The sequence below is a fragment of the Diceros bicornis genome, chromosome 20 (assembly GCF_020826845.1).
Source record: "Diceros bicornis minor isolate mBicDic1 chromosome 20, mDicBic1.mat.cur, whole genome shotgun sequence".
Lineage (NCBI taxonomy): Eukaryota > Metazoa > Chordata > Mammalia > Perissodactyla > Rhinocerotidae > Diceros > Diceros bicornis.
The window spans coordinates 40,332,311-40,350,748 of record NC_080759.1 but is presented as its reverse complement, the minus strand read 5'-3'; the positions used below and the strand labels follow the sequence as shown (position 1 = coordinate 40,350,748).

Here is an 18,438-nt window from a genome sequence, read left to right as displayed (position 1 = left end):
GACAGCCAGCAAGAAAACAGGAATTTCAGTCCTATAACTGCAAGGAACTGAAATCTGCTGATGACCTGAATAAGCAAGGAAACAATTGTCTCCTGGGATCTCCAGACAGGAATGTGGCCCTGCCCACACCAACACCTGGACTTCAGCCCTGTGAGACTCATACCAAATTTCTGACCTATAGAACTGTAAGATAATGAATTTGGGTTGCTTTAAGCCACTAAGTTTATGGTAATTTGGTATGGCAGCAATGGAAGGCTAATACTCAAAAGAGAAATCTTTTAAAAGGCGAGCTTACACGAAAATCCTTTAGTTACATCAGGCCATGTTAGGGTGTACTAGCTAACATTTTTACATCCATTTGAGATTTCTGCTACTGAGTGTTTAATTGAGCCATGTAGAAAACTAAGTGTTACTCAAACATTAATGTTCATATGAATCACATTGGAATCTTGTTAAAAATAGATTCTGATTCAGTAGGTCTGCTATGGGAGCTGGGATTCTGCATTTCTAACAAACTTTTAGGTGAATCTCATGTTGTAGGGCTATGGATAAGGTTTTATATAGCAAAACTAAAGACAATGGGATAAATTGGTTAGAATAAGGACAGGAAAAGGAAGAACAATGACAGACAAGTAACAGTAACAGACTAATCAGCTTCTGGTGTAGTTCTCATTTTTCTAGATATCTTACCAAAAGCACTTAGCAAATGATTTCCTTTTTGATCTGTGAATTAGAGAATTACAGCTTCCATTATAAATCTGTAACATATTCACTATCAGGCACTGACTTGGTCAAACATAAGTAATAGATACTTAGTACCCAATGTTCTAAACTTTGTGAAACGTTGGCAATTTTTAAAATATCAGTGGCAAATATTTATCTAAATTCTATGAATTTTTTGGTTTTTTTGGTTATTTTAATAAAGAATCCATGACTTAGTCTATTGCTATGAGAACTATGTTGAATGTAAGGGATCCATTGGTAAATCCAGATTTCTAAAATAATTTTAACGATTTAATATAGTACATCATGGTTCTTGCCTAATTTATTTTCTGCTAAATTTTGTAAAATAATTGTTTCAGACTCTCAGATACTATTTCAAAGTGAGTATTTGGGTATGTGGAAAAATATTTATATATATTGCATTTCATCTCAAAGACGAAATAGCTAAAAACTACGTAGCTGGTCTCCGTTCCTTTCTGGACCTTACTCCCAAAACATGGAACCAGCTGGATCACCTTCTTGTTGTCCTTTGGAAAGGTTGTGCAATGGACAATAGAGCTGCGTGGAAATGGTTGTATTCCCTCAATTTTTTGATAATCATGATTATCATTTTCTTACATGGTGTTATAAGAATAATTTTGGAAATTAAAAAAAAAAAACTCATGTGACATATGGTCACTGTCCAAGAGAAGCTATACTTATGGTGTGGAAAATCCTAAGGAAATAGAGCATAATTAGAAACCTAGCAATAAAAATAAATATATAAAAATTGATAATGGGGTGTGTGTGTGTGTGTGTGTGTATGTTTTGTGTATACACATTTCCTAGAACCAAAAGTTATACTGGGTTTTAACCAACAATTCATTGTCAGACAAGGATTTGAGATAGATCTTATTTTTAAAATAACTATTAATGTACTAAAATAGAGGAGAGCAGTCATATTAAATTTTCTCTTTTTTAATCTCTATTGCTTAATGATGCTAAAATAAAACAAAATATAGTGTTTCCTCTCTCTAGGTGTCAACCATCCTACAATTTGTTTCCTAATACGGGCTGAGAGAGTCAGTGGAATATTTTTTAAAATGTTCTATTTTCCTTAAATACTTACACCAAACTCTTCTTGTGAATAAAAACAAACCTAAAATGAACATCAAGAAAGCAAAGTAAAAGAACATAACCCAACCACATCTATGTGTTCACCTGTATATATTTCTCTCCATTGTTGGAAAGGTCAATAGTTAACCATTGTCTGCTTACAGCTGAATAGATCTTGGATTCTTCCTACTGTTTGCATTGAAGATCAAAATCAAAAATAAAAATCCCTTTGTGACCACTGCTACTTGCCCTAGGGATTAGCATGGGGGTTTCTATGATTGAAGAATAGCTAACAATTCTAACATTATACAAGTCCAGCTTTGACTCACTTGGAGCTTATGTGTGATCAAAATAAGTCTGAGTTTCTGCCTGCTCTACTCTAAGGTTTAACCTTGAAAAGCACTATTTTTTAAGTTAAGAATTCATGAAGGAGAATCACTTCTTTGACGATTTAAAAATAGCTCACTTTAACATTAACTCTGCAAACTTTCAGGTCTATATTCAGAAATTTGCCCTAGTGCAAATGATGTCTCACAATTTGTCAAAGCCCAGAGATAATTTCCTTTTATTTAGAAGCCACTGTTCTATTTTCAACACAGAATAGGGCGTTCTGGTTTACCTATTAATAATAAATACACTGGATTACGACAAATAACCAGAAAGAGTCTGACAAACAACATAGGACAAAGCAATCTCTATGTGCCAGCAGATGGTCTATTAAAACAACAATATTTTATTGATCTCCTTACATTGAATTTTGAACAAAAATTTTAAAAAAAGACCACTGGCATCATTTTTGGAATGAACACCTGCTGCTAAGACAGGATCCAGTCATATAGGCCACAAATAACAAGGGAAAAAGCACAAAAGAACAGCCTGCAGAAGCTGAACTCTGGTTTTATTTTCTTTGCTTTTTGTTTTTATGTTCTACTATTAGGAATCAAACACACATCAGATCCCTATATTTTTATCTATGACAAGAAAACATGTAAATTAAATTACAGATACCAGAACCAATCAGTAACATGCAGAAATATCTCAAAGATAGCATTCCTTTTCCTTTACTGAATTCCAGGTATATCTTCTACAACATAATTAGGCTGTGGGTTTGCTTTTTGCTTTCCAGCTCCTGCTTTCCAGAAATGTGTTTCCTAGCTATGAACTATGAAAGCTTCATTCCTCTTCAAAGTGAGAATGTGGCTATAGAATGCTTGAACAAATAGTGCAAATCTTTTTTTGTTTCTTTTGCAGATGTTAGTGACAGTATTTTAAAATTATTATTTTACTCTCTGTAATAAAATCAAGCAAATATTAGGGAAGCACTGATATATAGGAAATGCACTTATTCGCTTATTCCAGCTTATGGTAGAATCATGTACATTTTACTGAGGCATAACTGAATTTCTCACCACCAAGTTTGTTTTGTACTTACATCTTGATTTGACTGCAGTAGAATGGATTTCTTCTAAAATTCGTTGAACTTTAAATATGTCGAGCATAAAATAGGTGTGAAATGAGACAACATGTTCTTTCAGAACCTGTAAAGCTATAATCAACCCTATAACTTGGGAAATCCATGATTACTAATGAGATGAAGCAGAGCTGACAACAGCTGCTAATTGTAAGTATAATCTCATGTTGCAAGTGGCAGCTGTATTTCAGAAAATATGTTGGATGAACAGATTTACTGGTGGGTGAGAATTAGTTCCCAAGCTTTCCCTCAAAAATGTTTCTCCATGATACTTATCATAGCCTACTTCTGCTCTGGGGACCAGTCACCCTTCTAAATTCTATCAGAGCTAACAAAAGAATCACATATTACAATGTTGCCTCCTTGTTGAATTATTGCTGGTTTTTCACACTATAATTGGATAATGAAAGTTTTTTTTTTTCTTGCATACATTTTTATACTAACAGGAATCAGCCTATACGCTATAGTTTTTGGCATGGTCTTATATATCGGCAGACTTGGCAGTATAATTTTAGGAACATAATTTGAGATTAATTTTTTCTCTCAATATTTTTCTTCTCTTTGTCATAATTCTTGAGATTTTACAGTTAAAACTACTGTTCACTGTTTTTTCAAGACTTGAATACCCTATAAAAAGCAAATATTTCTGGCAGACCTATGAACTTTAAAATTTATCAGCCACTTTTACATACTATGAAGCAAGGTTGCAAATTTTACGATCAGTCTTTGACCCAGAAATTTTATCCCTCAAGTTGTATCTTGAGGAAATAATAAACAATCTAATTTTGCATCAGTGATGTATCACTTACAAGATAGTGTGTTATTTATACAATAAAAGTTTAAGGAATTTAATGAAATTAGCAAATATTCACAATTAATAAAAATACATAAACTTCTATGTATATTTTAAGGTGCTCTACTTAATGAAAATTAGTTAAGGAATTGATAAATTGTTTGAAGTTTGAATACTTGATGGAATTAGAATAAAATAGCACTGGAGTATCTGTTGAAGGGAAAATTATAGACATCATATTTGCTACCAAATCTCCTGTGCAATCCATGTTTTCTAAAATGAATGACTATGATTATATAATCAAAAACATGTTTAAAAATGATATTTTGAATGTCCTCTTCTAGCAAATATGGATTAATAGTGGCTGGATTTACCACCTCTGCCTCTCCCAAAAAACTAAAAACGAGATGAAATATATGAAACAATTATTCTTGAAGCGTTAGACACCAGGAAACAAAGACAGTAATCCCTGAGAAAAGAGGAAGAAATTATGTGATCCCTAAAACTTCTCTAGCTTGCTACCTAGGAGGGTTTCTAGACAATAACACAAGAAATGGGAGCCCAAATGGAATCTGTCAGTTCCCTGAGTTCAGGACACAATGATGAGAATTTGGGGATACCATAGTAGCTAGAATTTGCTCAGCAGGGTACTTCAGAGGAGAGAGCATCACAGAGAAATACAGAAATTTGAGGAGGATTCCATTCAAATCTTCAAGTGAGTATTTATCAGAATCCACACGGGAGCAGATAAAACAAAGTCAAAGAAGTAACCAATCACTGGGATTAGAAGAAGCAAAACTGTGAACTAGTATGTGACTGAGAATTGTTCTAGTTCCCACCAGCCAAAGTAGGAACACTCATAACCCTTGGAGCTTTGGTAGACTACTCAGAAAGTTCTTACCTGATTTGTGGGACAAAATTAGTCCTAGACAAAGGGCTACTAGTAAAACACAAAAGCAAGGTCCAAAGGACTAAACTGTTTCAAGTAACTTAACCACACATCTGAACACAGCTCAAGAGTATTTACAAAAATGCAAAACCAAAGAAAGCAAAAGAAATCCAAAATAAAAAGCAGTGTTAATACAAAGAAGAGAGAAAATAAGAACAAAGAAACAAAGAAAAGACAGAACAATCAGAAAACAAATAACAAGATGTAATCAATAGTTACATAAAATGTACATGGTCTGAATATTTCAAATAAAAGGTACAGAATGTTAGATTGTGTAATAAAGTGACAAACAACTATATGTTTCTTACAAGAAACATATTTTAAATATAAAGGCAGAAATAGAGTAACAGCAAAAGGATAGAAATATATTCTTAAAACGTAATTAAGGAAAGATGAAATCTTATATTCATGTCAGATTGTTCTGAGACATATCTAAAGCTGTACTTAGAAGAAAATTTATATCACTACAGTGTACATATGAGAAAAATAATAGGTCTCAAATCAATGACTTCAGTTTCCAACTCAAGGAAACAGAAAATAAGAATAAATGAAACAATGTAAGTGGAAAAAAGAATGAAGATTAGAGCAAAAAACCAATGAAATAGAAAACAAATGAACAAACAATTGAAAAAAATCAATGAAACCAAAAGTTAGTTCTTTGAGATCAATAAACTGTACGAGAGTTTAGTCACACTGGTCAGGAAAAATAAAGAAAGTAGATACAAATTAACAATATCAGAGAAGGCTGTCATTACTAAAGATACCAAAAGGATAATATGAAAATATTTTGAACAACTTTTTCAACTTTGATGAAATTCACAAATTCTCTGAAAGATGAAGAAAAATTAAAACAAAGCAAAACAAACAATGCAAGAATTAGATAACCTGAAGAGGCTTACAACTATTAGAAAAATACAATTTGTAGTTATAACACACATAAAAAAGAAAATTACAGTCCTCAATATCTTTGCTTTTAATTTCCACCAATCATTTAAGAAAAAATAATGATAATTTTATGCAAACTCTTTCAGAAAATTAAGAGAGGAGGTTATACTACATTCTTTGAGACAGTATTAGTACCATGACACCAAATCTAAAGACATTACATGAAAAAAAGCTATAAACTAATATCTGTTATAAACATAGATGCAAAATTATTTTTAAAATTTAGTAAATTGAATCCAGCAATATATAATAATTATAGTATAATATGGCTAAGTGGCATTTATCCCAATATTGCAGGGCTTGTTTAATATTTGAAAAATCAATCAAAATAATTCATCATTTTACTGTATGGTCATCTCAATAGACACAGAAAATATCATTTGGCAAAATCCAACTTTTATTTCTGAAAAAATAGTCAGAATCAAAGGAATAGAAGAAAATTTTCTCAACTCTATAAAGACTATTTTAAAAAACCTACAGAAAGCATCATACTGAATGATGAAAGACTCAATAGTTTCCTCATAAGGCGGAAGGCAAGAATTTCTGCTCTTATCATTTCTATTTAACATTGTTCTGGAGATTCTTGCCATTGCAATAAGGCAATAAAAATATACATAAAAGATGTTCTTTATTTGTACACATAAAAGCACAAACATTTCTTAAAAAAGTCCTATAGTAAGTGGAAGAAATATGCATTTTTTACGGGTTAATAGATTCAATATCAATAAGATGTCATCAATTCTGCCTACTCTGATCTACACATTCAACACAGTCCCAATAAAAATCCCAGAAGGCTCTTTTGTTGCAGTTGACACATGAAAATACAAAGGACTTAGAATTATCAAACAACTTTAGAAAAGAAAAAAAAAGTTAAATGACAAACATAACTAATTTCAAGACTTTTTATAAAGCTACACAAAAGTGTGTCATTTTTGTAAACATAGGTAAATATATAATTACAATAGAAGAGAGAGCCCAGGGTTAGATCCATACATATATGGACAATTGAATTTTATCAAAGATACAAAGACTGTTCAATGAAAAGGTTAGTCTTTACAACTAAGGGTGCTGGACATATTGGATATCCACATACAAAAAAAAAGAACTTTGACCAATACCTCACACCATATAAAAATTAACTGAAAATGAATCATAGATGTACGCAGAATGCTGAAAACAATAAATCTTCTAGAAAAAAACATACAATAAAAATTTCGGGATTAGGCAGATGGTTTCCTAGATAAGGCACTAAAAGCTTGATCCATAAATTCACAAGTTAATAAATTGTATTTCATCAAAATTGAGAACTTTTGCTTTTTGAAAGTCGCTTGAAGAGAACGGAAATACAAGCCACTGACTGCGAGAAAATATTTGCAAACCACATGCCTGATAAAGGACTTATTTGTATTGTGTGTGTGTATCTATCCATGTATCTACATATATATGTTCAAATCAATAATAAAGAAACAACCCAGTAAAATTTAGGCAAATATTTGAATAGACATTGCATCAAAGAACACATATGGGTAGCAGATAAACGTATGAGAAAATGCTCAACATCTTTAGCCATTATAGTATATTCATAAGGGGAATGGAGATACTATTATACACTTAGTAGAATGGCTGAAATTAAAAAGGATGACTGTACCAAGTGTTGATGAGTATGTGGAGAAATTGGAACCATCATACACGCCGGTAGGATTGTAAAATTGTACAACCACTTTAAACAACATGGCAGATTCTTAAAAGGTAAACACATATCTGCCATATGGTCCAGTCGTAACTCCCCTAGGTATTTACCCAAGAAAAATGAAAGCATGTAACTATGCAAATTTTAATACACAAATGTTTGTATGTGTACTTGTATACAAATGTGTATAAAGGTACTGTAATCTCCAAGTATTCGAAACAACTCTAAATGTCAACCAACAAGTGAACAGATAAGCAAATTGTGGTACTTCCGTATATTAGGCTACTATTCAGCAATTAGAAAGATGAACTATTGATGCACGCAGCAATATGGAAAAAAAATCTCAAGATAATTATGCTAAGTTAGACAAAAGAGAATAAATACTGTATAATTTCATTTGTATAAATTCAGGAAAATTCAATCTAATCTCATTGATATTGACAGAAATCAGATCAATGTTTGCCTGAGGATGGGGTTGGGTTTCTGGAAGTTACAGTGGGAAGTATCACAAAGGGACATGAGGAAACTTTTTGGTGTTAGAGATATATGCATTATCTTGATTTTGGTGACGTTCTAATGGGTGTATGAATATGCCAAAGTTCATCAAATCACACAATTTAAGTTTGTGCAGTTTATTGTGGTCAATAATGCCTTAATAAATCTGTTAAAGAAGAACGAAAATAAAGTTATAATTTTCTAGGCTAACATGTCTATAGAGTTAGCCTGTGAAATTCCCTATTGTGGGCAATGGAAAGAATCAAGAGAAAGTAGACTGAAGTCTGAGGGACAGAAGCCTTTTGCATAATTTTGTACTTAAGAGCTCTGCGTAGTACCACTGAGGTCAGTTGAATTAGCCCACAAATGAGAAACATTATATTAATTATCTCTATCTAATGATCCGCTCAGTGAGAAAGCACAGTATATCTGCTAAAGAATTGGCTACATATTCTGATCAACAATAGTTTGAATCTTTAGTCGGCTAATTATTTCTACTGTGTCCTTGGGAAAGTTCCTTAAACTCTTTGCATCTCGGTTTATTTTTCTATAAAATGAGAGTGATAACAATTGTACCTGCCTTACTAAGTTGTGGTGAGGCTTAAATGAGCTAATAAATTTAAAGCTCTTTAGACAGTTTTTAATTCATAGCAAGTGTTCCATAAATGATAATTATTTTGTGGAGGAAAGGATAGGCAAAATGTTTGACAGTCTCGTGCTGAATTCAATGAATTTAAATTTTAATAAATTCAAATTTAAACAATATGAATAACAGAACATATATTTTCTTGCTTGTATTTGACTCAATGATAAGATGAAAACATTTGTGCAGAAAGCAGTGTTAAAGATCAGATGAAGCTATGGGCCAGCCCCGTGGCTTAGCGGGTAAGTGCACGCGCTCCGATACTGGCGGCCTGGGTTGGGATCCCGGTGCGCAGCGATGCACTGCTTCTCCGGCCACGCTGAGGCCGCCGTCCCACATACAGCAGCTAGAAGGATGTGCAACTATGACATACAACTATCTACTGAGGCTTTGGGGGAAAAAAGGAGGAGGATTGGCAATAGATGTTAGCTCAGAGCCGGACTTCCTCAGCAAAAAGAGGAGGATTAGCATGGATGTTAGCTCAGGGCTGATCTTCCTCACACACACACACAAAAAAGACATTTCAGTATTTAATAAAGCTATTCTTGCCTGACTATCGTTAAGAGCTTGTTGAGTAAATTTAAAAAAAAAAAAAAATCAGATAAAGCTTAATGAGACTCTTGATGTTCTCTGAATAAATAAACAAATACCCTTGGCAACATGGAAGACTGAGCGTGCCTCTCGAGTCCACCAACATGTACTGAATTCCTAATATGCAAGATATCATACAAAATGAATAGGAAAGGATCAGCAGATTATTAAGATTTGATCGCATTCATACCAAGAAATGCTCAATAGTTTGGCAATAAATGGTTCTTCATCTGAAAGAGGTAATATACTGCCACTTGTCTACAGAACTTTCTAACAGTGGGCGATGTTAATTGACAAATGACTTTTTCAAAAATACGAACGTGGGATTGTAGAATAAGTATTTAGTGCTGCAAATACTAAGGAGAAATGAAGACACAGCCAACGTTGACTACTTTTTTTTTGGAATCTGGCAAAAACTATTGAGCATTTATAGCTATTAGTATGAGTAATCCTTATCCTTTTTCAATCTAAGCAGTGATTTATTTTGATATCAGTATTGCAAAGAATATGAAAGTACTTTAAACTTCCTTTTGTTACTTTAAAAAAAATGTACATATAAGAGATGCCAAAACCAAGCCACCACATACACTTTCAATCAAATACAAATAAACATTATTTTGGATATAAAGTTGCTAGTACATATACATAGACCATTGGAAAACTAGAGTACTTATTCATTTCATTTTAGGAGTTTGTTTTATACAACATGGAGATTTTAAATTAATACATTTGATGCAAGTTGATAAAAAATGTCAGGGTAAAATAATATATTCATTGGTATTATTATAACTCATGTTTTAAAAGTAATGTTGAACAATATACAAAATACATAATTTGAATCCAAACATTTATTTAGAAGAGGAAGTTGAGTGAATTATATTCTGATTAACCTAAAATTAAACAAATATTTCAAGCTAATATAATCTGAGTATTAGCTACAGATTAAAATTTTATGGCCTATGTCTTTATTTTAATAATATATTAATCAACCAACAAATTAAATATTCATTAGGATTTATTTAGTGTAATAAACATCACTTTGTAAATTAACACTGTTGAATAGTCATTACATCTTAAACAACAATTAATAAGTCCATATTTAGTATTGTGGTTATTAATTTTCTATGTGTGATAGTATGACATGAATTCTAGGAAACTTGGGCATTCCCAATAATAATTTAACCATTCATTTTCCTTAATTAGAAAAATAGATTTAAAAAAGTAGAATTTCAGGCATTTTACCAGCCACACATTAACAGATAATACATTATTTATCTGTCTCTTCAGCCTTCTATGTCTTCATCCAGATATCTATCTTCATCCACTCATCCTATTCATCCATTTATGTTGCAACTATATTTACATTCTTCTTAAGCACCATGAATGAGAATCATTTAAGTTTCTGGCATATTTTAATGCTTTTAAATGGTCAATACAACATATAAACTTTGGGAAAGTTGTACACGATACTATACTACACAATACTAATACTAATTTTTAATACTTATACCATTCTCCAATACCATTACTCCCTTTACTAATTCTCTCTAGTATTATTAGAATATAATTGACATATTGTTTCTCTAAAATTTTGATACAGTATGCTAAGTGGGCTGTTTTCAAAAGAAGATATTTCAACATTTACAAGGTATCTCTTATTAGCGTTACTAAAAGAACACAGTTTTTTCTAATTTATTTGTTTAAATCACTTATTATTTGAACTATGATTTATCCAAGAAGGACAATGTGACAAGAATCACATCAACAACTAATGGATTAAAATCACAGACTTTGGAGCCAGACTGCCTGATTCTCAATCCAGCTTTGCAACTAAGTAATTATTTGGCAAGTTATTTAATGCTCAGTGCCTTAGTCTGATCATCTATAGAAAGGTATAATAACAGGATCTACCTGGTAAAGTGATAAGAGTCAAATGAAATAATATATCCAGAGCAGTTAGAAGACAGCCAACTAGGAGTTTGCGCTGTGGAATTATTTTGTATTATTACAGTACTCGATCGTACGTTGTACAACATATTTTTTTCACACAGCTTGTAAATAATGAGAAGATTATTATTTTTCTGCTAACATAAATTTTCTCAAAATACTTACTTTATTAAATTGTTCATAGCATCTGGGTCATATGCTGTAACCTGTCCAATGATGGTGCCCTCCTTTACATCTTCATCTACTTCTATCAAGTATGAAATTTTACTGAACACAGGAGGCTCATCTATATCTTCCACAGATATTTTGACCACAGCTGTGTCTTTGAAAGGTCCCAGGTGTAGGAATCGTGGATCAGGATGAGTGTTGCTTGCATCCACTCTTAAAGTGTACAGCATTTTGTTTTCAAAATCTAAATTCTGAAGTTAAATAAAATAAGGTAAATTAGCACAAGGTAGCAGACGTAACAATGGAAGATAATTTCAAATTTTAATAACCAGCCCTCTTAATGTTACCAGTAATTCTGGTTACATAACTTTCCCAAATATTGCTTCATTAGGTATATCAAATAAATTAGTAAATAACTGTTTTGCCTTAAACTTATTTGGGGTAACTGAATATAATAGTATACACATTAAGACTGATTCCCACTTAATAATGTATTTCACATATTGGTGGTCCCAGGTAAATGGAGTGTTATTTAATGGTTATATAGGTTATATATTACTACTATCATTATTATTAAAGTTATACACAGTTAAAATCAGAGGAAAGATTAAAGAAGTAGAGATTTAGAAAACTACTCATATAAGTTGCTTGCTTAGCTCCTATATTTCTAAAACTGGTATTTTAAAAAGAAAGAAAAATATTTCATTAATCTGAACTCTTGTGGAAAGCAAGATATGAATGAAAGCAGAGAAGCCAGATCAATATAAAGTAATTAATATTTATCTGGATCATCCTATGTAAAGGTTTGTAATGTTCTCCCACACTACATTAAAAATGAAGAAATCCAACATAAAATACAAAGCAAGTTCGGGTTTCATCTATTTGAATAGACCATCACATTTAATAATTCAAATATTTTGAAAAGTGCATGAAATAAAGTAATGGCTACAGGCCTATTTTTTCTCCCTTGGAGAAATATTTTAAAAAGTACTTTTGAGGTTATCTAATCCTAGATTGATTATTGTTAACTAGAAGCACAAGCAAGTTTTTATATGAGGTTTTGTATCAATTTTTTAAGTGTCAATGATGAAGATATTTAACAACTGATTTGAAGTGAAGTCACAACTATTCTCACTTCTGTGAAGGATAGACAACATGTCGAAGATGGGAAAAAATAAATCCTAGGCTTTTCTTTTTTTAACTGAAAAGCAAAAATAAACCGTAAAGCTCTCGATGAAAAAATGAAGACAATGAAAAGAAACCTGTTTGACAGTTATAATGCCTTCCTGTGTATCCTTGTCAGTGATGACACCGAACATGTCTGCTCCATCTCCTTCAGCAATGCTGTATTCCATCTCAGCGTTTTCCCCCACGTCAGGGTCATTGGCTTTTATCCTTCCAAGATGGGTTCCAAGAGGTACAGACTCAGGAGAATTAAATTGATACGTACCTGAAAATTAAACCAGAGCTGTTTTGACATTTCATCTTTAGATCACAAAAATCTTTCATTTCCTCTGCCTTTTTTTTACTTAAATAAATTAATTTTAAATTGGGAGAGTTGTTCATCACGTTAAATTGTAAGCTGTCAAAAATTATAGATTTATTAAGTTGGAAAATAACTTACAAAGGCAGAACAATCTCATTTTGTAAATGAGAAATATAAGTTTCAGAAATATTAAGTGAGTGTCCCAAGGTTATTTAGATAACAAATGGTAGGCCTGATATTAGAATCCAGAACTTTTGACTTAAGAGGGCAAGAAAACCAATTATTTACTGCTTATTTGGGGATTTCAAAATTGTCATTACAAATTGTTAGGTATATTAAATTAATTAGAAGAACATGCACTTGTTTTTATATTCTAAGTTAGGAATAGAAAAATAAAGCCATACACATCAATTTCTTTTTTTTCCTTATTTATGTCTTTAAGTGAGATATTGAATGTTTCTGTTTCCTTTAGTTCCAGCCAATCATTATATTGCAGTGTGCTGTCCCTGAAAGCATTTTAGTTTGTGACCATCTATTCTAGACACAACAGGAAAAAATTACAAAAAAATGTTAATGAAAGCCAGAAATGTTCTAAACCACTTAATACGTGCTGAATTCTATATAAGGCTGCAGGCCATATACATTAATTTATTTAATTCTAACATCAGTCCTCAGAGGACCAAGATAGGTATATTATCCTCAGAGATAGGGCTCAAGGAAATTATCCTGCAAAGGTGGGAAAAGCAGAATGCAAAGCCAAGTCTCTCTGACTTCAAAGTCTGTTCTCTTTCCAGTTCGCTTGGTGGTTAAGAAGAGGGACTTCTAAATCCAACTGCTTGGATTTGAATTCTCATCACTGGGTAAGTTAGTCAAATTCTCTAACCCTTGATTTCCACATTTATAAAATAAGGATGATAATGATAGCAGTTAACTCATAGGTTTGTTATGAGGATTAGATGAAATTAAGTCTTTAATATGCTTAGCCCAGGAGCTAGTTTTGGAACCTTTTTACTATTACTATTAAAGTTCCAAAACTTTTGCTAAGATTATAATAGATCATAGAATTATAGTGTGGCCATTTCAAAATTCATCAAATCATACTCTTTTGGTTTATATTTAGAGAAACTGAATGCAAATTCAGATTTATGTTAATTAGGCTTATTAGTCATGTTCTCAGCAAACTTGATTTTTAACATTTATCATATGTATATGTCCACCTTCCAAAGCTGAATCATTAAATATTTTAAATTTGACTAGCCTGGAAAAATGCTTTACCATATTACAATCAATGTCATAAATTTAAATTTGAGACCCTTAATTGAACTTTTCAAGATAGGACACTTTATACTTTTATTCACTGCAAAATGGAAACATTTTCAGCAGAGAATAGGAATCTGTTTTTGTAGGACCTCATGGCATGCAAAGCATTTACATTTATGATTTAACGTACATGCCTAAATTGATGATGACTAAAAGGGTATTGACTGATTTAATGTTGACGAGTAGGAAACAGATACCAGCAAACTTGAACAAGTCTCAGATGCCATCACAACCAACGTATACCATAACTCTATGGGCCACTAAGAAAAGACAAAAATGCTGCCAAGTAAACCAACTTGCATTGATTTTAATATAGTATCTGATTTCAGAGACATTGCAACATCAAGTCTGCGTTTTAGACTCGATTAAACAGCGATTATAATTCTTATGTTGAGATGAGAGAACCAAGGCAAGACAAGTGAAAGACAGGATTTGAAGCCAGGCAGTCAGACTTGAGAGTCCACACTCTTAACCAGGAAAGAGATAAGAAAAAGGAGATGCTCATAGCAAATGTTGGGAAGGGTAGTCTAGAAAACTTTATAACTCTTCAAAAGGTAGAAGAGGATAATTGAAGTTGCCAAAATAACCTCATTTCCATGTTTTCTCTCACTACCTACTCAATGATAAAAATGATCATAATCACTTTCAATTTGTGGGAAATTATGATATTTTGTGAGGGAAGGGGTTGTGGATTTGCCTTTATGCATAAACTAGTAGTGAAACCATTAGTACAAATATTAGCCTCTGTTTGTAGTGTGTTGGAGAAGCCTTCCGACATGAAATCACTGAAAGCTTCCTTACTCTGGGGAAATCGAGGAGGATTGTTGTTGACATCTGTCAGAGTGATGTTCACCGTGGTGGTTCCAGAAAGGCCTCCCATCTGGCCACCCATGTCCTTGGCTTGTATAACCACTTGGTACTGCTCTCTATTTTCTCTGCTCATGTCTGGTAATGCAGTTTTTATTATGCCTTTTGGAAAAAGTAGACAAATATTTTATAATATTAGTCACTGAGTTTTAAAATTAAGCTATGCAAGATCCATTTTATAGAAGTTAATCATAACAAACAGATAAAATGTTGGTGTACCTAAATAAATCTTTCAGTCCATACCAATTTAACATAATTGACAGAACAGAAAGAATTCTTCCATGGGCTATTGTTCAGGGGATGAGTTTTGCTAAATCAATTTAGTTATCCTTTTGATTAAAAAAATTAACTTCAATCAAAAATATTCAGATGAAAAAGCTGCTTAATTTTGATAATTATCACATTCTTTAGGTTTTGAGTATTTCCTATGACACATAACGTGGTGAATCTCTGTGAAATTTTGTATTTAGTGTCATAAATTTAAACTCAATAAATGATAGGCTGAAGAGCTAACAATTTAAATACTCCATTTAAATAATAGGAAATTTGCTTTTGTTTCCACGGAATAAGTAGAAACATGATACTGAATAGATAACTTTTATAATACAGAAAAATCTACACAGAATTGTGCATCTGCAAAGGATGTATTACATACTGAGAAAGATACCAAGTATTCAATGCTGTTACCTGATTCTGGGTCCACTGAAAAATATGGCTGCCCTTGCAATATGCTGTAGACCACTTTGGCACTATTGCCATAGTTGGCATCATCGGCATCTGTCGCAGTCACTTGTATAACAGATGTACCTGCATGAAACCCCACCCAAACACACACACTTAAATACTTCTAAATCTGAAACGATCGTTCTGAAAAATTATTGCTGGTAGTGTGGTGAGTTAGACTATGCTATATATTTAAAGAAATTTGTTTAAATCATGCTGCCTCAAAAGAAACTTCACACTTTTCTCCTTCATTCTTTTTTTAAAAATATTCCTTAATTTTATTGTTTGAGCTAAGAAAAATCAAAAACATATTTTATCACAAAGGTAAATATAATGAGACAAATATACTTCACTTTTAATGGACTGAAAATATTGTGAGGGACATGAATTTTTAACTGAATACAATGCAAATGCAATTTTCAAGTAACACATTTATTGCTAACTAGATATGTGTATTTAAAGATAAACCCAACATTGATAACACTGCTATTTTTTACTCTGGGAAATTAACAATATATTGTAAATAGAATGAAAAATAGAGAGGCTCTGTTTTTATGAAAAAACAAACAACAAAAATGACATAAAATTGATCTGCAAAGTTTTTTTGTGTAAGATACATATATATGATTATTAAGTGTGCCTTCCTTTAAAATGTAGTTAACACAATCGTATATGATTATACCTATTGATATGCTACATATTATTATTTATTTGTTGCACATATGTAAATAAGTAGATATTCCCCCAAGTTAAGTTAATTATATTAAGTTATAATGCAAGAATTATGCATGTATAATTCTGTCATATGCAATATTGTAGTTTAACATTACACTCTAATTTTATTGTATAAAATTTAAATTATTTTATTTTAATTTTGTCACAAGTCATTATCTTTAAAAGATAAAAAAGTTTTAAAGGAGTTAGTTTCAAGAGTTAAACATAATGCAACATATTATGGACTTTTCTTATATTTCACTAGATTGCTATAAAAATTCAGAGCGTGGTTGTAAAACTACTATTAATTGAAGCCTACCATGAATCCCTTGGGCAAAGTTAGTTTGTATGACATTTTTCAGTATGCTATATATAATTCATCAAAAGTTTGAATCTGATTCTTACATAGCTTTTAAAATTCTTCAGGATAGGGTGAGTTCCATATTGATCCTATCACCTACTTTAATACTCTGCATATATTACACACTCATAACTTGTCTAATTGAGTTGTAGTGAATGTTTGTCAAAATTTGCTTGTATATACTTCTGCAAATTCTAAAAATTAATGTGTTGGACATTAAGATTAAACTAACAGCTCATTTCTGATCAACGTATTTGAATACTAACACATGAATTTAACAACAGTCTTTTTTATGTTTACTCAAAATTAATTAGCATAAGAGAGAACTTGAGCTCTCCTCTAGAGGCCTCTGTTTCCTCAACTGTGACAGAATTGATGTGTCCCGAGAGAAGACACACTACAACTCACTCAGTCAATCTCACGTGTAGTACCATTTAAAAATTATCCACTCTCGTCCTGGCTAGACCAAAGCAAAAATGATAAAGTGACTTTCCCCCTACAATAATGTTCAGAAGATTAACTAAAGTGGTTTTCTGATTCATTTAAAAATTTTTTATATTACCCTGTGTAAACATATATTAGTTAGAATAATAATTGTTTTCATACTTGAGGATTATTTGAAATATGATTTATTAATCATAACCAATATGCTAAATACAACTAGTTAATTCATCAATTTTATGACTTTTTCTTTTGCTACCAGTTTCAATTCTCTTTTACTCTAGGTATCATTTCACAATGGGCACAGGGAAAATCACTCTTCTATACGTTTTTGACACTTGTAATAATATTTTTTTTGTTAAATTTAGTTTTGATCCTTTGCTCTTTATTGTGGGTATGTGGTCTTTGAACTTATCCAAAAATATTTGACTTAAAAAAAAGGAAATTAATCTAAAGAATCGAAATCAATCCTATAATGTGGCTAAACTGCTGCAAACACCCATGTAAAGTACTATCCTACTTCTCAGAATCATGGTAGCAATTAGGCGTGTTGTTAAACACTGATAAACAACCGGTGTGTTAGACTTTAGGGAATGGATTGTTGAGGTTTTTTGCCATAAATGTAATGACTTATTACACAGCTAGTACTATTTATAATAAAATGAGAAAGTGGTTTATATGTTTTTTTACTAATTTTATAAATATTTGTTTATAAAGACAGATTAAAAGGAAATACACCATTTTGATTTTATATCTCTCTAAATTTTCTAAATTTTATATCTCTCTATATTTCTAAATATTTATAATATTCATTTGTTCTTGAATAATTTAAAATAAATATTTTACGTTTATATTAAACAAAGATAAAAAATATTAAGTAAAATATAATGAAGCCTAGATGACAAATTTATGATATTTGCTATTTGTAGGTTTTGTCCTGTGTGATGTAAACTCTCCAAAGGCAGGTGCCTTGTCTGGTTTTATTCAACATTTTATCTCTAAAGCCTGGTAGAGTT

The 18,438-nt window shown here is 31.7% G+C and overlaps 1 protein-coding gene across 1 annotated transcript in view; it reads right to left on the bottom strand.

The window, feature by feature from the left end:
- The window catches only part of LOC131418950 (cadherin-9), an 87,636-nt gene that overhangs the window by 6,776 nt on the left and 62,422 nt on the right, over nt 1–18,438 (bottom strand). Inside the window, exons 3-6 of the mRNA XM_058563509.1 lie at nt 15,871–15,990; nt 15,118–15,285; nt 12,773–12,960; nt 11,508–11,761 (exon numbers count right to left, since the gene is read on the bottom strand). Coding sequence (XP_058419492.1) covers nt 11,508–11,761; nt 12,773–12,960; nt 15,118–15,285; nt 15,871–15,990 — 730 coding nt within the window. The remainder of the gene's footprint in view (nt 1–11,507; nt 11,762–12,772; nt 12,961–15,117; nt 15,286–15,870; nt 15,991–18,438) is intronic.